Source organism: Oncorhynchus kisutch, linkage group LG4, assembly GCF_002021735.2.
Source record: "Oncorhynchus kisutch isolate 150728-3 linkage group LG4, Okis_V2, whole genome shotgun sequence".
Lineage (NCBI taxonomy): Eukaryota > Metazoa > Chordata > Actinopteri > Salmoniformes > Salmonidae > Oncorhynchus > Oncorhynchus kisutch.
Genome location: NC_034177.2, coordinates 52,965,354 through 52,986,122, shown reverse-complemented (window position 1 = coordinate 52,986,122; position 20,769 = coordinate 52,965,354). Strand labels below are relative to the sequence as shown.

The window sequence follows — 20,769 nt, the reverse complement described above, 5'->3', positions numbered from 1 at the left end:
CAAAATGAAAATGAAATTATTATTTGTTATTTGAAATGGGCTCATTAATGTTACTGTACAGCAGAGAGGCAAGAAGGATGGCTCAGCAGATGATGAAAAACATTTATTATACCCCCTCTAACCCAGGGTCTTTTGGGGTGAAGGAGAGGTTCCAGAGAGCTATAGCTGAAGAAACAGGTAGCAGGTTAGGCGATTCTCAAGTGAATGATTGGATAGCAGAGCAGGATGCTTACACTCTGCTTACACTCTGCATAAACCTGTGCGAAAGCAATTTCCTTTTTTCTACTTGTTTCAGGTGGATCTATGTGATATGCAGGCCCTTGTAGATAAAAAATGATGGAAATCGATACATGCTAACGGTTATAGACATTTTCTCTAAAATAGCATTTGTAATGGACTTAAAAAATAAGAGTGGGGCAGAGGTGACCCGGGCCTTTGACTCTATCTTGGAGGAAGGAGGAGCACACAAGAAAGTGCAGACTGACGGCGGTAAATAATTTTTTTGTAATACTTTTCAGAAACTCACGAAGAAGCACAATATCATACATTTTGCTACAGTTTCGGATTTGAAAGCTTCAGTGGTTGAACGCTTTAACAGAACTTTGAAGGAAGGATGTGGAAATACTTTACAGCACACAACACCCATAGATATGTGGATATAGTTCAAGATTTAGTAAAGGGTTATAACTACAGCTACCATAAGTGTATAGTATGTATGAAACCCTCCAAGGTCTCTTCTGAAAACTCTTTTCAAGTCTAAAAATATGTATGGTTTCCCCCTTCGGTGTAAGAAAAAAATTGATTTTAAATTCATAGTGGGTGACTTGGTACGTATATATCCAAGTTGAGGGGTGTTTTCGACAAAAAATATGAGCAAGGTTACAGCGATGAGCTGTTCACAGTTACCACGTATACCCCCTGTCTACAAGTTAAAAGATTATGATGGGGAGCTTATAGAGGGTTCCTTTTATGAGAAGGAACTCCAGAAGGTACAGCTGGGTAAAGACAAAGTCTTTCACGTGGAGGAGATTCTGGATCAAAAGAGAGAACAGGGTAAAAAAATGGCTGTTGGTCCATTGGAAAAACTCTACAAAAGTTTAATAGATATTAAAAGAAGAGGTGGTGAAGGCAATGGGGGTTATAACTTAAACCCCCAGGCATGATAAAAACACCTCCATTTGAGTGTACACGGGAGTGCATCATGGAGCACAGTGGATTTTTACCTGACTCTCCCCAGTAAATGCGTCTGCAGATATATATAGGAATAACAAAAGTTTGAATTATACAACCAATTTTCCAAAGCCAATAGAGTTACCAGAGGCCTGGGAAGTTGAGATTTGTCTACCTCCTTTGTCATCTTCTAATGTCACAGCTAGCCAATGTTCACCAGGCATTGTCATCTATACTATTCTACGGTATCTAAGTCCGTTGCGCTCTGACATCGCTTGTCCATGTGTATATAGTCTTAATTGGGTATATGTGGGGTAGGATGGGTATTGACAATAAACATGTTCCTTCCATTTCTCAATAGGTAGTTCATCACAAACCCATACTCCACAAAAGTATGTGTCTCTTTGTTCAGAACTGCAAAAATGTATAGCCTGAGAACCCCACAATTGAGTCATCTGAAAATGAGCAACCTGCAGCAAATGGACAGAAGAGAAAATATGGGTAAATCAGAGGAGGGGTCAGCACCAGGTCCAGGGAAGAAAGGGAACAGCAACAAGGGTAATCCTCCTCTTCCATTTCAGCATGCCTCAAACTCCCTTTATTATGCACATCGCACATCTGAAAAGCTGTGGTCAACTTGGCAATAAAGCAAGGGAAGGTAGTCAAAATAGGACGAGACAAGTATCATTAAGGTTTCTGGAGGGAGCAGGCAAAGTGACCAATGTACGCTCCAAGTACTACGGCAGTACTACGGCAGTATTTCTCTCAGCTCAACTCAAAATAACCAGGGTTCTTACAATTCAGGATCCTCCATTGGAAACTGTGAAGCGGTCCATAATAAACACTGCTCAAAAAAACAAAGAGAACACTAAAATAACACATCCTAGATCTGAATGAATGAAATATTCTTATTAAATACTTTTTTCTTTACATAGTTGAATGTGCTGACAACAAAATCACACAAAAATGATCAATGGAAATCAAATTGATCAACCCATGGAGGTCTGGATTTGGAGTCACACACAAAATTAAAGTGGAAAACCACACTACAGGCTGATCCAACTTTGATGTAATGTCCTTAAAACAAGTCAAAATGAGGCTCAGTAGTGTGTGTGGCCTCCACGTGCCTATATGACCTCCCTACAACGCCTGGGCATGCTCCTGATGAGGTGGCGGATGGTCTCCTGAGGGATCTCCTCCCAGACCTGGACTAAAGCATCCGCCAACTCCTGGACAGTCTGTGGTGCAACGAGAGTGGATGGAGCGAGAGATGATGTCCCAGATGTGCTCAATTGGATTCAAGTCTGGGGAATGGGCGGGCCAGTCCATAGCATCAATGCCTTCCTCTTGCAGGAACTGCTGACACACTCCAGCCACATGAGGTCTAGCATTGCATTAGGAGGAACCCAGGGCCAACCGCACCCGCATATGGTCTCACAAGGGGTCTGAGGATCTCATCTCGGTACCTAATGGCAGTCAGGCTACCTCTGGCAGGCACATGGAGGGCTGTGCGGCCCACCAAAGAAATGCCACCCCACACCATGACTGACCCACCGCACAAAGGCGGAGGTAGCGGTCCTGCTGCTGGGTTGTTTCCCTCCTACCTACGGCCTCCTCCACGTCTCCTGATGTACTGGCCTGTCTCCTGGTAGCGCCTCCATGCTCTGGACACTACGCTGACAGACACAGCAAACCTTCTTGCCACAGCTCGCATTGATGTGCCATCCTGGATGAGCTGCACTACCTGAGCCACTTGTGTGGGTTGTAGACTCCGTCTCATGCTACCACTAGAGTGAAAGCACCGCCAGCATTCAAAAGTGACCAAAACATCAGCCAGGAAGCATAGGAACTGAGAAGTGGTCTGTGGTCACCACCTGCACAACCACTCCTTTATTGGGGGTGTCTTGCTAATTGCCTATAATTTCCACGTTGTCTATTCCATTTGCACAACAGCATGTGAAATTTATTGTCAATCAGTGTTGCTTCCTAAGTGGACAGTTTGATATCACAGAAGTGTGATATATATTTTTACCTTTATTTAACTAGGCAAGTCAGTTAAGAACAAATTCTTATTTTCAATGACAGCCTAGGAACAGTGGGTTAACTGCCTGTTCAGGGGCAGAACGTCAGATTGGTACCTTGTCAGCTCAGGGATTTGAACGGAAACCTTTCGGTTACAAGTCCACCGCTCTAACCACTAGGCTACCTGCCACCCCATATTAATCCAATAGTACAGAGCCAGAGGTGGATGGAAGTATGAAATCCTTGGACAGACCAATGATATCGAACCTGACTGCGACTTTAAGACGAGTGTCCGTGCGATGTTACCTCTCGTCGCAGAGGGAATATAATAAAAACCCTCAGCATGGTGTAAGTTGAATCTGAATGATGTGGTTTTGTGGCTATTCAATCAATGGCTTGAAAAGTCACACAAATAGAATCCTATAATGTACTCCTTATTAGCCTGAACTTCTCCAAAATGTAATAATGATGTATAAAATGTGTAACAGATACCTCTTTAGAAATGTGGGAAAGGGCCATTAAATATCCACAATATGATATAATGTGGTGCGCTGAAGTGGTACACTACATAACAAGATGGCATGAAGCCTTAATTTGCTCAAGAAAAGACTTCCTCCATTTCTATCTGGTTTCTACTATGTGACTGTACGGTAAACAGCTGTATTTCACCAGTGGTAATACTGTAATTGACAATGGATAATGGAGTAAAGGGTTTATATCACTGACCTAGAACTGTAAGATACACTGTAAGAACTGTAAGATGCAAGGCATGTAATTACACAGCTCATAACATTTTAACCCCTTTTTATTATTTACAAAATATTTTTTGTTGTGGCGTGCTTTCATAGAAGTTGATTATTATTATTTGGCAAATTATCAAAAGCTGATAAATGACTGATGTTAATTTAACATATATTACTTGATATAAATGAGAACTGAATTCACATTCACTGTAATTTTCGTCCTTTTTTTCCCATTCTACCTTTATCCTTTCAGGGAGGAGGGCTTTGCCTTTTTTCAAGTATTCTATAGTCTTCCAAAATTAATGTCTACATTTTGTACAAATCAGGTTCAATAAAGTGTTTTCCCCTATAATTAACACAGAAGAGACCTGGCCGGGTGGTGACAGAATAAAAACTTATCACTAAACGTAACCAAGACTAAGGAGATGATTGTGGACAACAGGAAAAGGAGGACCAGAGCACGCCCTCATTCTCATCGACGGGGCTGTAGTGGAGCAGGTTGAGAGCTTCAAGTTCCTTGGTGTCCACATCAACAACAAACTAGAGTGGTCCAAACACACCAAGACAGTCGTGAAGAGGGCACGACAAAGCCTATTCCCCCTCAGGAAACTAAAAAGATTTGGCATTGGTCCTGAGATCCTCAAAAGGTTCTACAGCTGCAACATTGAGAGCATCACTGCCGGTACGGCAATTCCTCGGCCTCTGACCGCAAGGCACTACAGATGGTAGTGCATACGGCCCAGTACATCACTGGGGCTAAACTGCCTGCCATCCAGGACCTCTACACCAGGCGTGTCAGAGGAAGGCTCTAAAAATTGTCAAAGACCCCAGCCACCCCAGTCATAGACTGTTCTCTCTATTACCACATGGCAAGCGGTACCGGAGTGCCAAGTCTAGGACAAAAAGGCTTCTCAACAGTTTTTGCCCCCAAGCCATAAGACTCCTGAACAGGTAATCAAATGGTTACCCGGACTATTTGCATTGTGTGCCCCTCCCCAACCCCTCTTTTTACGCTGCTGCTACTCTCTGTTTATCATATACAGTATGCATAGTCACTTTAACTATACATTCATGTACATACTACCTGAATTGGGCTGACCAACCAGTGCTCCCGCACATTGGCTAACCGGGCTATCTGTATTGTGTCCCATCCACCAACCCCTCTTTTACGCTACTGCTACTCTCTGTTCATCACATATGCAGAGTCACTTTAACCATATCTACATGTACATTACTACCTCAATCAGCCTGACTAACCGGTGTCTGTATGTAGCCTCGCTACTTTTATAGCCCTGCTACTGTATATAGCCTGTCTTTTTACTGTTGTTTTATTTCTTTACTTACCTATTGTTCACCTAACACCTTTTTGCACTATTGGTTAAAGCCTGTAAGTAAGCAGTTCACTGTAAGGTCTACACCTGTTGTATTCGCCGCACGTGACGAATAAACGTTGATTTGAGAAAATCAATGACTTAATATGAAAAGTATTCAGACAAAACACAACAAATTTTTGTTATACAAACAACAGTACAGTATTTTATTATTTTATACAAACCTTGTGTTGCAATTCCAGTCATTTCTATAGTTCAAAAATACATTTTGCAGAGGAGTTCCATTGTTCCATAGAATTCTAATATTTGTTTCCAGGATATAGACAGTACACATATCCACATACAAAAACGATTCCTCTAAAATCTTCTAAAATATGTATTTTTGAGCTTCTTGGAACATGGTCAACGACATTCATGATCATTGAAGAAATATTATCATTTTGTTCATAGTGTTTATGTTTATGTTTAATTTTGTAACTATAGCTTTATTACAACTATCAATAGAAGTTGAGTTCTTTACACTTTCTGTTAAGAAGAATCATAGGATGGCCTAAAACTATGAAGACTGACTTATATGTCAAGTTTCCTACTGAAAAGAATGTAAAGATTTTTTTTAACCCTTAAAACAAATAAAAACACATAACAATATTGTTTTCGTGAAAAGACATGAACATGAGAGTATAGACAGAGATTGTTGGGTTGTTGTTGTTTTGAGAAGGACAAAGCGCTTAGCGGCAGAGACAGATGCTACATCCCAAATGACACCCTATTCCTTATATATTGCACTACTTTTGACCAGGGCCCTCTGGTCTAAAGTAGTGCACTATATAACGGATAGGGTGTCATTTTTGGACACAGTCAGAGACACTGGCTGAGTGTTTGGCAAAGGAGGGTGACGATTGTGCTGCTGAAGTAAGCCAGAAGTCACACCTGCTGTGTCTCAGTCAGTCCTCAAGCTTCACTCTTTAGTTGTCACTCTGTCCTCTTCCCTAGAAAAAAAGGAAGAAAAAATCAGTTGTTTGGATTCAATTGGGCTATTCTCAGTCAAACGGCGAAGTGCATTTTGACAGGGTGGCTATGAAATTCCTTTCAGCATATGAATTGCTTTATTTTCTGCAGTGTTGGGTTTGTGTTTTCATGTTGTTTTGGAGAACCTGCTTTTCCAGTTTAGTGACAAATGCATACCTGCTAAGGAGTATGCCATCAGTGTTCAACATCCCCTTAACAAACAGAATTTCAACCAGTTTTGCCCGCTGGGTTTGTCCTATGGTGGTCTAATAAATGAGATCCGACCTACCTTTTCCTCCCTTCCCCTTGGGCTTAGAGGAGCATGGCTTGGTCACCGTGATGGTGGCCTCGCAGTCTAACTTGAACATGTCTTTCTTCAGGGTTCCTGACCGGCTCTTGGTGCCGGTGGTCGTGTCACACTCACCCCAATTGGTGAACCTGTACTTGCAGTCAGCTAGAAAGAAATACCATCTATTTTATCATATAAAACATCCATAAAAACATGTTAATCTAATTCCGTTTTGATTAGAGACCAGAGTTTTTCTTGACCACGAAAAACTATGGGCCCTAGTTACTAATGATGATGGTACAGAATGCAGATACATGTAGTATATTTACATATATGTGAATATATGTATGTACTGTATGTGTCTGTCAGGACCACATCCATCTCCAACATTTGCCCTCGTACCACCAAAGGCCTTCTTCCAGTTGCAGGGGATATTGCACTTGTGTTTGGTGGTGTGCTCACTGCAGGTGGCCTCACGGAACCCATCTCCACAGTCACCAGCATTGGGCACACATTTGCCAAAGCGCTTCTCAGCACACTCTGCTTTGCCCCCCTCTTTGGCTTTCTGACCTGTGGCACCAAAAATAAAACAAATAAATAATTTAATTGATTTTGCCTGACATTTGCAGTAACACAACATAACATGAGCTCCTTCAAAGGGATACATTTTTTTTATCTGACATACTGTACACATTAATGTAGTTTGATCACATCTCACCTTTTTTGTCACCATGTTTGTGTGCTGCTTCTGCTGTGACCATCAAGGCCACAAGCAGCACAAGTGTCATTGAGAACACACCTTGCATTCTGTGGAGAGAAAATGTAATATCATTATCAACATATTATTGGAAAGTTTACTAGTCACTGGGCTGAAAGAGATGATCAAAACACATTATGGTTCCATGTATGTCCTATATCTTTTTTATGCTTTTGGGAGTTGTAACTTGTGAGTGACCATGGTTGAGTTCCTGCCCGACTACAGTCATGGCCAAAAGTTTTGAGAATGACACAAATATTAATTTCCACAAGGTTTGCTATTTCAGTGCCTTTATATATTATTGTCAGATGTTACTATGGAATACAGAAGTATAATTACAAGCATTTCACAGGTGTCAAAGGCTTTTATTGACAATTACATGAAGTTGATGCGAAGAGTCAATATTTGCAGTGTTTTCAAGACCTCTGCAATCCGCACTGGCATGCTGTCAATTAACTTCTAGGCTTATGGCAGCCCATTCTTGCATAATCAATGCTTGGAGTATGTCAGAATTTGTTGGTTTTTGTTTGTCCACCCGCCTCTTGAGGATTGACCACACGTTCTGAATAGGATTAAGGTCTGGGGAGTTTCCTGGCCATGGACCCAAAATATTGATGTTTTGTTCCCCGAGCCACTTAGTTATCACTTTGCCTTACGGCAAGGTGCTCCTTCATGCTGGAAAAGGCATTGTTCATCACCAAACTGTTCCTGGATGGTTGGGAGAAGTTGCTCTCGGAGGATGTTGGTACCATTCTTTATTCATGGCAGTGTTCTTCTGCAAAATTGTGAGTGAGCCCACTCCCTTGGCTGTGAAGCAACCCCACACATGAATGGTCTCAGGATGCTTTACTGTTTACACAGGACTTCAGCAGTCCAATCGCTGTACCTTTTGCAGAATATCAGTCTGTCCCTGATGTTTTTCCTGGAGAGAAGTGGCTTCTTTGCTGCCCTTCTTGACACCATGCCATCCTCCAAAAGTCTTCACCCCACTGTGCGTGCAGATGCAATCACACCTGCCTGCTGCCATTCCTGAGCAAGCTCTGTGCTGGTGGTGCCCCAATCCCGCAGCTGAATCAACTTTAGGAGATGGTCCTGGCGCTTGCTGGACTTTCTTTGGCGCCCTGAATCCTTCTTCACAACAATTGAACCGCTCTCCTTGAATTTCTTGATGATCCAATATATGGTTGATGTAGGTGCAATCTTACTGGCATATCCTTGCCTGTGAAACGCTTTTTGTGCAAAGCAATGATTGAGGGCACATGCACAAAGCAAAGCAGTGCGACAAAAACAACAACACAGAGTTAGACATAAACAAACGTACAGTTAATAACACAAAAGAAAATAAAAATAGAAATGTAGAAGAGTAGAGAGGTAGGCAATAAATAGGCCCTAGAGGCGAGAATAATTACAATTTAGCATTAATACTGGAGTGATAGATGTGCAGATGATGATGTGCACGATGTGCATGATCCTACCTCATTTGCACACACTGTATATCGACTGTTTCTACTCTATTATTGACTGTATGTTTGCTTATTCCATGTGTAACTTTTTGTTTTTCTTTTTGTCGCACTGCTTTGCTTTATCTTGGCAAGGTCGCAGTTGTAAATGAGAACTTGTTCTCAACTGGCCTACCTGGTTAAATCAAGGTGAAATAAAAAAATTAAAATAAAAACTGCACGTAGAGATATTGGGGTGCAAACGAGCAAGAGGGTAAGTAATAATATGGGGATGAGGTAGTTGGGTGGGCTATTTACAGATTGACTGTGTACAGGTACAGTGATCAATAAGCTGTTCAGACAGCTGATGCTTTAAGTTAGGGAAGGAGAAAAAAGACTCCAGCTTCAGAGATTTTTGCAATTCGTTCCAGTCATTGGCAGCAGAGAACTGGAAGGAAAGGCGGCCAAATGGTGTGTTGGCTTTAGGGATGACCAGTGCAATATACCTGCTGGAGCACGAGCTACGGGTGGGTGTTGCCAGTGAGCTGAGATAAGGCAGGGCTTTACCTAGCAAAGACTTATAGATGACCTGGAGCCAGTAGGTTTTGCGACAGATATGTAGTAAGGGCCAGCCAACGAGAGCATACAGGTCGCAGTGGTGGGTAGTATATGGGGCTTTGGTGATAAAACGGATGGCACTGTGATAGACTACATCCAGTTCACTGAGTAGAGTATTGGAGGCTATTTTGTAAATGACATCGCCGAAATCAAGGATCAGTAGGATAGTCCGTTAAGAGGGTATGTTTGGAGGCGTGAGTGAAGGAGGCTTTGTTGCGAAATAGGAAGCCGATTCTAGATTTAATTTTGGATTGGAGATGCTTAATGTGAGTCTGGAAGGAGAGTTTACAGTCTAACCAGACACCTAGGTATTTGTAGTTGTCCACATATTCTAGGTCAGAACCGTCCAGGGTAGTGATGCTAGTCGGGCGGAAGGGTGCTGGCAGCAATCGGTTGAAGAGCATGCACTTAGTTTTACTAGCATTTAAAAGCAGTTGGAGGCCATGGAAGGTTTGTTGTATGGCATTGAAGCTCGTTTGTAGGTTTGTTAGCACAGCGTCCAAAGAAGGGCCAGATGTATACAGAATGGTGTCGTCTGCGTAGAGTCGGATCACAGAATCACCAGCAGCAAGAGCGACATCATTGACATATACAGAGAAAAGAGTCAGCCTGAGAATTGAACCCTGTGGCACAGAGTACCGGACAACAGGCCATCTGATTTGACACACTGAACTCTATCTGAGAAGTAGTTGGTGAACCAGGCAAGGCAGTCATTTGAGAAGCCAAGGCTATTGAGTCTGCTGATAAGAATGCAATGATTGAAAGAGTTGAAGGCCTTGGCCAGGTCAATGAAGACGGCTGCACATTACTGTCTTTTATCGATGGTGGTTATGATATCGTTCAGGACCTTGAGCGTGGCTGAGGTGCACCCATGACCAGCTTGGAAACCAGACTGCATAGTGGAGAAGGTACGGTTTGGATTCGAAATGGTCGGTGATCTGTTTATTAACTTGGCTTTTGAAGATTTTAGAAAGGCAGGCCAGGATCTATAGGTCTATAACCGTTGAAGAGGGGGATGACCGTGGCAGCTTTCCAATTTAAGGGGAACTCAGACGATACGAAAGAGTGATTGAATAGGCTAGTAATAGGGGTTGCAACAATTTTGGCGGATAATTTCAGAATAAGAGGGTCTAGATTGTCTAGCCCAGCTGATTTGTAGGGGTCCAGATTTTGCAGCTCTTTCAGAACATCAGCTGTCTGGTTTGGGTGAAAGAGAAGCAGGGGGGGGGGGCAAGTTGCTGCACGGGATGCTGAGATGTTGGCCGTGGTAGGGGTAGCCAGGTGGAAAGCATGGCCAGCCATGGGAGAATGCTTATTGAAATTATCAATCATCGTAGATTTATCGGTGCTGACATTGTTTCCTATCCTCAGTGCAGTGGGCAGCTGGGAGGAGGTGCTCTTATTCTCCATAGGCTTTACAGTGTCCCAGAACTTTTTGGAATTAGTGCTACAGGAAGCAAATTTCTGTTTGAAAAAGCTAGGCTTAGCTTTCCTAACTGAGTACATTTGTTCCTGACTTCCCTGAAAAGTTGCATATCGCGGGGGCTATTCGATGCTAATGCATAACGCCACAGGATGTTTTTGTGCTGGTCAAGGGCAGTCAAGTCTGGGGTGAAGTCTGTTCTTAGTTCTACATTTTTTGAATAGTACATGCTTCTTTAAGATGGAGAGGAAAACACTTTTGAAGAGCAGCCAGGCATCCTCACAGGATGAGGTCAATATCCTTCCAGGATACCCGGGCCATGTCGATTAGAAAGGCCTGCTAACTGAAGTGTTTTAGGGAGCGTTTGACAGTGATGAGGGGTGGTCGTTTGACCACAGACCCATTACGCACTCAGGCAATGAGGCAGTGATCACTGAGATCCTGGTTGAAGACAGCAGAGGTGTATTTCGAGGACAGGTTGGTCAGGATGATATCTAAGGGGGTGCCCATGGTTACGAAGTTAGGGTTATAACTAGTAGGTTCCTTGATGATTTGTGTGAGATTGAGGGCATCTAGCTTAGATTGTGTTAAGCATGTCCCAGTTTAGGTCACCTAACACTACAAACTCTGAAGATAGATTGGGGCGATCAATTCACATATGGTGTCCAGGGCACAACTGGGGACCAAAGGGGTCTATAACAAGCGGCAACGGTGAGAGATTTGTTTCAGGAAAGGTGGATTTTTAATAGTAGAAGCTCGAATTGTTTGGGCACAGACCTGGATAGTATGACAGAACTCTGCAGGCTATCTCTGCAGTAGATTGCAACTCCGCCCCCAGTGGCAGTTCTATCTTGTCAGGAAATGTTATAGTTAGGGATGGAAATTTCAGGATTTTTGGTGGCCTTCCTAAGCCAGGATTCAGACACGGCTAGGACAGCCGGGTTGGCTAAAGTCTGCTAAAGTGTGTGTGCTAAAGAAGTGAATAAAACAAAGTTAGGGAGAAGGCTTCTAATGTTTACATGCATGAAACCAATGCTTTTACGGTTACAGAAGTCAACAAATGAGAGCGCCTGGGGAATTGGAGTGATGCTGAGGGCTGCAGGGCCTGGGTTAACCTCTACATTTACCAGAGGAACAAAAGAGGCGTTGCATTGCATCAACCAATGGTTGCGTGCCACCTCATCGACTGTTGGGCATCAAATTACTAATGCCACGTTCATGTGCTAGTCAGAATTAGGAAACTTTCTAACTTTGTACCTATGTTTGTCCATCACATACAACCACCAACTGTTTGTTCATCGCTCTTGATCTAAGATGGCAACTCAGCGCAAATGCGCATGTGCCAATTGAATCTCAACAAGTACACAGTCAGTACTTGTATTTGATTAACGTTTACTGACAGCAAACACAGAAAGACACATAACTACAGAGGTCAAACATAGGTACAAGGTTAGCATTTAATAAAAACTATTTTTTTAAAGTATTGATCTTGGGTGAACCAATGTAGTCAGACCTGAATTTCAAAAAGCCTGGTCTCATCAGAAACTTCCTTCACCATGGAGTGGAGTTTAGTCAGCTATCGTGCCTTCAGAAAGTATTCTTACCCCTTGACTTATTACACATTTTGTTGTGTTACAGCCTGAATTAAACGCATATATGTTTCTTACCCATCTACACACAATACCCCATAATGACAAAGTGAAAACATGTTTTTAGAAGTTTTTGCAAATATATTGAAAATGAAATACAGAACTATCTCATTTAAGTATTCACACCTCCATACATGTTAGAATCACCTTTGGAAGTGATTACAGCTGTGAGACTTTCTGGGTAAGTCTCTAAGAGCTTTGCACACCTGGACTGTGCAATATTTGCACATTATTCTTTAAAAAATTCTTCAAGTTCTGTCACGTTGGTTGTTGATCATTGCTAGACAGCCATTTTTAAGTCTTACCATAGATTTTCAAATCGATTCAAGTCAAAACTGTAACTAGGTCACTCAAACATTTATTGCCGTCTTGGTAAGCAACTCCAGTGTATATTTGGCCTTGTGTTTTAGATTATTGTCCTGCTGAAAAGTGAATTTGTCTACCAGTGTCTGTTCGAAAGCAGACTGAACCAAATTTTCCTCTAGGATTTGGCTTGTGCTTAGCTCTATACCATTTATTTTTATCCCCCAAAAAACTCCCTAGTCCTTGCCGATGACAATCATACCCATTACATAATGCAGCCACCACCGTGCTTGAAAATATGAAGAGTGATACTCAGTGATGTGTTGTGTTGGATTTGCACCAAACATAATGCTTTGTATTCAGGACATAAAGTTCATTTCTTTGCCAATTTTTTTGCAGTTTTACTTTAGTGCCTTATAAACAGGATGCATGATTTGGAATATTTTTTATTTTGTACAGGCTTCCTTCTTTTCATGCTGTCGTTTAGGTTAGTATTGTGGAGTAACTACAATGTTGTTGAGCCATCCTCAGTTTTTTCCTATCACAGCCATAAAACTCTGTAACTGTTTTAAAGTCACTATTGGCCTCATGGTGAAATCCCTGAGCGGTTCCCTTCCTCTCTAGCAACTGAGTTAGGAAGGCCACCTGAATCTTTGTAGTGACTAGGTGTCTTGCTACACCATCCTAAGTGTAATTACTAACTTCACCATGCTCAAAGGGATAATCAATGTCTCCTTTTTTATTTTTACCTATCTACCAATAGGTGACCTTCTTAGCAAGCCATTGGAAAACCTACCTGGTCTTTGTGGTTGAATCGGTGTTTAAAATTCACTGCGCGACTGGGTGACCATACAGATAATTGTATGTGTTTGGTACAGAGATGAGGTAGTCATTCAAAATATGTTAAACACTATTATTCCACACAGAGTGAGTCCATGCAACTTATGTGACTTGTTAAGCAAATGTATACTCCTGAACTTATTTAAGCATGCCATAAAGGGGTGGAATGCTTATTGACTCAAAACATTTCAGCTTTTCAATTTTAGTTCATTTGTAAAAAATAAAAAATAAAAACATACACTAAACAAAAAATATATATTGGTTCCATGTTTCATGAGCTGAAATAAAATATCCCAGAAATGTTCCATAAGCACAAAAAGCTTATTTCTCTCAGATTTTGTGCACAAATTTATTTACATCCCTGTTAGTGAGCATTTTGCCAAGATAATCTATTCACCTAACAAGTGTTGCATATCATTCAGCTGATTAAACAGCATGACCATTACACAAGTACACCTTGTGCTGGGGACAATAAAAGGCCACTCTAAAATGTGCAGTTTTGTCACACAACAGAACGCCACAGATGTTTCAAGTTTGAGGGAGCGTACAATTGATACGCTGACTGCAGGAACGTCCACCAGAGCTGTTGCCACAGAATTTTATATGAATTTCTTTACCATAAGCCGCTCCCAACGCCATTTTAGAGAACTAGGCAGTATGTCCAACCGGCCTCACAACAGCAGACTAAGTGTAACCACGCCAGCCCAGGACCTCCACATCTGGCTTCACCTGAGAGATCGTCTGTACCTGTCAGATGGCAGACAGCGTCTACAGCATTCATGTGGATGAACTGTTTGCTGATGTCAACGTTATGAACAGAGTGTCCCATGGTGGCGGTGAAGTTATGGTATGGGTAGACATAAGCCACAGACAATGAACACAATTGCAATTTATCGATGGCAATTTGAATGCACAGAGATATCGTGACGAAATCCTGAAGTCCATTCTCGTGCCATTCATTCACCACCATCACTTCATGTTTCAGCATGATAATGTACGGCCCCATGTTGCAAGGATCTGTACACAAGCTGAAATGTCCCAGTTTTTCTAAGTCCTGCATATTCACCAGGCATATCACCCATTGAGCATGTTTGGGATGCTCTGTGTCGACGTGTACAACAGCATGTTCCATTTCCCGCCAATATCCAGCAACTTCGCAGAGTCATTGAAGAGGAGCGGGACAACATTCCACAGGCCACAATCGAAAGCCTGATCAACTCTATTTGAAGGAGATGTGTCGCACTGCATGAGGCAAATGGTGGTCGCAAATGCTGGACTGGTTTTGTGATCCACACCTTTGCTTTTTTTAAAGAAATCTATGACCAACAGATGCTTCTGTATTCCCAGTCATGTGAAATCCATAGACTAGGGCCTAATTCATTTATTTAAATTGAATGATTTCCTTATATGAACTGTAACTCAGTAAAATCTTTGAAATTGTTGCATGTTGCATTTATATTTTTGTTCAGTGTAATTTCACTTTGACATTATGGGTTATTGTGTGTAGGCCAGGGACACAAAGTCTCGATTTAGTCTAAATTCAGGCTGTAATATGGAATGTGGAAAAAGTCAAGGGTGTGAATAATTTCTGAAGGCACCTATATGTGTTGCTATGAGTTACTGCACCTCAATGCAGTACACTGTACTTATTATAACATACTTGGTTCTGTTTTCAGTCAGTTTATAGATAACTTTACTTTGAAGATACTCTGCAGTTAACTGTCCTTCATCTTAGTTGGTGGATCATTTTAGCCTATGAACATAGCCTACTAATATCTGTATTTTTGTTTCCATGATTACATGGGATAACCACGCAAATACACTGCCATTCAAAAGTTTGGGGTCACTTAGAAATGTCCTTGTTTTTGAAAGAAAAGCAAATGTTTTGTCCATTAAAATAACATCAAATTCATCAGAAGTACAGTGTAAACATTGTTAATGTTGTAAATTACTATTGTAGCTAGAAACGGCAGATTTTTTAAATGGAATATCTACAGTTGAAGTCGGAAGTTTACATACACCTTAGCCAAATACATTTAAACTCAGTTTTTCACAATTCCTGACATTTAATCCTAGTAAAAATTCCCTGTCTTAAGTCAGTTAGGATCACCACTTTATTTTAAGAATGTGAAATGTCAGAATAATGATAAAGAGAATTATTTATTTCAGCTTTTATTTATTTCATCACATTCCCAGTGGCTGATTTATTTAGATTTTCCCATGATGTCAAGCAAAGAGGCACTGAATTTAAAGGTAGGCCTTAAAATACATCCACAGGTACACCTCCAATTGACTCAAATTATGTCAATTAGCCTATCAGAAACTTCTAAAGCCATGACATCATTTTCAGAAATTTTCCAAGCTGTTTAACGTCACAGTCAACTTAGTGTATGTAAACTTCTGACCCACTGGAATTGTGACAATGCATTTTAAGTGAAATAATCTGTCTGTAAACAATTGTTGGAAAAATTAAATGGGTCATGCACAAAGTAGATGTCCTAACCGACTTGCCAAAACTATAGTTTGTTAACAAGAAATTTGTGGAGTGGTTGAAAAACGAGTTTTAATGACTCCAACCTAAGCGTATGTAAACTTCCAACTTCAAGTTGAACATAGGCGTACAGAGGCCCATTATCAGCAACCATCACTCCTGTGTTCCAATGGCACGTTGTGTTAGCTAATCCAAGTTTATCCTTTTAAAAGGCTAATTGATCATTGGAAAACTGTTTTGCAATTATGTTAGCACAGCTGAAAACTGTTGTCCTGATTAAAGAAGCACTAAAACGGGCCTTCTTTAGACTAGTTGAATATCTGGAGCATCAGTATATGTGGGTTCGATTACAGGCTCTAAATGGCCAGAAACAAATTACTTTCTTCTGAAACTGGTCAGTCTAATCTTGTTCTGAGAAATGAAGGCTATTCCATGTTAGAAATTGCCAAGAAACTGAAGATCTTGTTCAACGCTGTGTCCTACTCCCTTCACAGAACAGCGCAAACTGGCACTAACCAGAATAGAAAGAGGAGTGGGAGGCCCCGGTGCACAACTGAGCGAGAGGACAAGAATATTAGAGTGTCTAGTTTGAGAAACAGACGCCTCACAAGTCCTCAACTGGCAGCTTCCTTAAATAGTACCCACAAAACACCAATCTCAACGTCAAGAGTGAAGAGGCGACTCCTGGATGCTGGCCTTCTAGGCAGAGTTCCTCTGTCCAGTGTCTGTGTTCTTTTGCCAATCTTAATCTTTTATTTTTATTGGCCAGTCAGAGATATTACTTTTTCTTTGCAACTCTGCCTAGAAGGCCAGAATCCCGTAGTCGCCTCTTTACTCTTGACGTTATGCTGATGCTCCAGATATTAAACTAGTCTAAAGAAGGCCTGTGTTATTGCTTCTTTAATCAGAATAACAGTTTTCAGCTGTGCTAACATGATTGCAAAAGGGTTTTCTAATGATAAATTAGCCTTTTAAAACTATAAACTTGGATTAGCTAACATAACATGCCATTGGAACACAGGAGTGATGGTTGCTGATTATGGGCCTCTATACGCCTATGAAGATATTCCAGCTACAGCTACAATAGTCATTTACAACATTAACAATGTCTACACTGTATGTCTGATAAATCTTATGTTATTTTAATGGACCAAACATTTTATTTTCTTTCAAAAACAAGGACATTTCTAAGTCCCCAAACTTTTGAACGGTAGTGTACACCACTTACAGACATTTTCCTGTTGACAGTTATGCATGATGAAAGCAGGCTAATGAATTCTAACATTGCTCTTATCCGATCATAATATTTTGGCTAGATAACCTTTGTCTCACTGAATCAACTGAAGGCCTTCAAGCCTTCTGCTATTACTTGATGAGTGCTCAATCAACAAGTATGGCAGTATATCCCTTTAATATGTGGACCACAGGCATCCCCTTTGAATACATTAAATGTGTCAATAACCCATACATCTCTCCCTGTCTCTCTCCACCCCCCCCCCCCCTCCATTACTGGGCTGGGAAATTACAGAGTCTTCTTTGAGAGTTCAGTTTCAAGAGAAAGGCCTCCATTAAATGAGTCCGTTCTTTCACACGTCAGCCGGCCGAGCAAATCCCGCTCGTCTCCCGGCCCCAAATGTGGAGGGCTTCTCCGGGCTTTTGTGTGAACAGAACAGGCTCTCAGCAGGCTCCCTCTCCCTCTCTGTGCTCCAGCCATGCAGAGGGAGAGGCCAAGCGCTTGCTGAAAGGCCTTTAGAGTCCCCTCAAAGGAATACTGATTCATTGGACCAAAACAAAGGGCCTTCTTGCCTGTTTTCATTTCTCTCAAAAGCCCTAACACAGATCCCATGCCACATCTTAGGAGCAAGGCCTCTCCACTGTCTAGCTGAATGTAAACCTATTTGCATAAGAAGACAATGAAGTCTTAAGATGAAGAAAATAAGCGTGATGCTCCCTTTGGTAGATGCGAGGGCAGTACATTTTGAGAACTTCCTCATGAACCGGAGAGTTCACTCTCCCAAAAGGCAAACTTCATGAAAGTTGTTTAAAGATGATCTTGAACGCAGATCCGTCGTGGATCTCTAGAACAAAATGATCATATCAACCAAACACTGTATAAACAATGTGAATCAAGGTTTTACTAAGACATGACCTTGTTATAACCATGGAACTAACATGCGTAGACATACTGAACAAATAGACAACGTGAGCTGAGGATGTCACAACTATTCACAGCTACTTCACAACAACTGTCTCACAACTACACAAGACAAAGTTTTGGAAAATAAAATCTTTAAAAGTTGTTGTCAAGTTAGGGAGCAACAAAAGAGTGATGGGGTGCATTCCATTCCTCCAATCACTCTTCCTCAGTTCAACCATGACTTCGTTATAAAGCTTGAATATAGTCTCATATAGGATTACCTTACCATGCCATGCCTTATAACCTAAAACTAGACAAAAGTGTGTGGAAAATCTCTGGCAGGATTGACTTCCTGCAAGTGTACGAAGAGTGTTGCTTTAATTGGGAGTAAAATAAACCTCCAAGGCAAACAATGAGCTAGCCATGGCAGCTTCCTACAGGGTCAGATGAATCCCAACATTTTGATGGTTTTGACAGGAGAACAAACACATTTAGAAACCACACTGTCTGATGATTGTCCCATAATGAATAGAAACCACTTTTTTTCTACCATTAAAACTCAATTAATTAGATCACTTGCACTATCAAAAGCTGAATTTACATTCCCATATTTGAATTGAACAAATATCTGATTGAATAATTACATCTGATTCTGGTTTAGGTGGTAATACGTGTAAGCTAAACAAGTAACACCATAGGATACGCTTTCTAACACCTAGTAGAGTTGGGCTAAATGATAACACAGTGATGCTCTTGTAGGAATGTGAAAACAAAGTTTTTTTTAAATCTCCCTCCCATTGTAAGAAGTCTTAAAACGGTATATTCAAAATTTACCTTAAGAGTTTGAGAATATAGAGTAAAAACCCAGTCTGTAGCGATATGGTATTTGATTGTTCGTAAAACAAATTGGAGATTTGGTTTGTGCGTAATGCGCACTTCCCAGCCTACCAATGCATGCACTTGTTCTGAACATCGACAGCAAATCAGTGAACAAAGAAACAATGTAAATAACATATGGATATGGTCTATGATTGTTAATAATAATGCCTTAAACTGACAACAAATGCGGGATTAGAAAACAGTGCGTCAACTTACTTCATTCTCACAAACAGGCAACTTCACAGTCAAATCACTATACCGGTTGTGTAGTCGTTTGCTTTCCGCACCCAGACTACAGCTTGCGTTTACTGTGTCGTCCTACTTTTTTTCCCGAAACTAGTTTGAGCTGGTCGCATATGAACAATGTTTAAATCTACCACTCGGTGACATCACTTATCCATGTGGCATCACTTTAATCCATATAATGGGAGGCAAAAACAAGCCCATCTAATTTGCATTATATACAGTGGTCATGATTTCTGAGACCTGCCTGCTTCATGAATTATTATTCATTCAAACGTGTTTTACAGTAAGTTTTTCACGTAGACCTTTTTTGTGACATCCCTTTTATTATTGTTAAATACACCTGTTCTCATCAAGTAACACGGTAGACTCTCAAATATACTAATATTGCATTTAATACAGCTTTAAATGCAAATATTATGTCAGTGTTAAGTTACAATCCAAATTCTGAACCACATGTCTGTTATAAGAATGTAAAGAGGTATGGGGGAAACCTGCAGAATGGAAGGTGAATTGCAAGCCAAAGAGCTGAATAGAATATACAGTTTCAGTTTTCACTACTAGGACCAGTAATTCGCATTTGGATTCTTCTCATGTTTTCCAACCCAGCAAATGAGCTGTTCACATCATCCATTAATGATTCACTGCATCCTTATTGCACAACAGACCCACAATGTACACATTTTTCCTATGGTCATAAACATTTATCCCTCTCTTCTATCCCAATGAAGTCCAACATGACTTCTGTTATGGTGTGAGGAACACCTGTTTGGTCAGGGAATGATTCAGTTGGATAAATAATACCTATTTAAATACTGTAAGGTTTGGTCACTGGGTTATTGAGCACCATTTGGCTCTTGTTGCCCCTCTGTTGGTCTCAGTGTACACAGTAGCAACCCCTGTTTCTTTCATTAACAACATGTTTTGTTGAGGTAATGTATTTTCATAATGTGGCTTCTTTAGTGCTTTTAATTTGATTGGGGTGTCTATATGGTTATGTTAGTATATTATTATACATTGAACACAAATATAAATGCAAGATGTTAGTCACATGTTTCATGAGCTGAAATAAAAGATCCCAGAAATGGTCCATACACACAAAAAGCTTATTTCTCTCAAATTTTGCGCAGAAATGTGTTTACATCCTGTCTTTATTTCCTTTGTTTTGTTTTTATTTAGTATGGTCAGGGCGTGAGTTGGGGTGGGCAGTCTATGTGTGTTTTTCTATGTTGGGGTTTTGAGTTCAGCCTAGTATGGTTCTCAATCAGAGGCAGGTGTCGTTAGTTGTCTCTGATTGAGAATCATACTTAGGTAGCCTGGGTTTAACTTTTGAGTTGTGGGTGTTTGTTTCCGTGTGAGTGTTTGGGCCACACGGTACTGTTTCGGATTTTGTTCGTTCACTTTATTGTTTTGTATTTCAGTGTTCA

General features: G+C 41.0%; 1 protein-coding gene across 1 annotated transcript; it reads right to left on the bottom strand.

Moving 5' to 3' along the window:
• Nucleotides 1-5,458: 5,458 nt before the first annotated feature.
• LOC109888735 (midkine-A) lies at nucleotides 5,459-19,582 on the bottom strand. The gene is made up of 5 exons (XM_020479906.2): nucleotides 19,316-19,582; nucleotides 7,282-7,370; nucleotides 6,966-7,133; nucleotides 6,564-6,728; nucleotides 5,459-6,255 (listed from the first exon to the last, which is right to left on the bottom strand). Exons 1-5 carry the CDS (start codon nucleotides 19,318-19,320, stop codon nucleotides 6,239-6,241), a joined length of 444 nt encoding a protein of 147 aa, XP_020335495.1. The 5' UTR covers nucleotides 19,321-19,582; the 3' UTR covers nucleotides 5,459-6,238.
• Nucleotides 19,583-20,769: the final 1,187 nt, after the last annotated feature.

Bases quoted from the DNA above. Each gene is read 5' to 3' on its own strand.
- LOC109888735 (XM_020479906.2), bottom strand. The intron at 7,134-7,281 runs GTGAGATGTGAT...TTGGTGCCACAG, and splicing joins CAAACATGGTGACAAAAAAG to GTCAGAAAGCCAAAGAGGGG. The intron at 6,729-6,965 runs GTACGAGGGCAA...ATTTCTTTCTAG, and splicing joins CTGGAAGAAGGCCTTTGGTG to CTGACTGCAAGTACAGGTTC.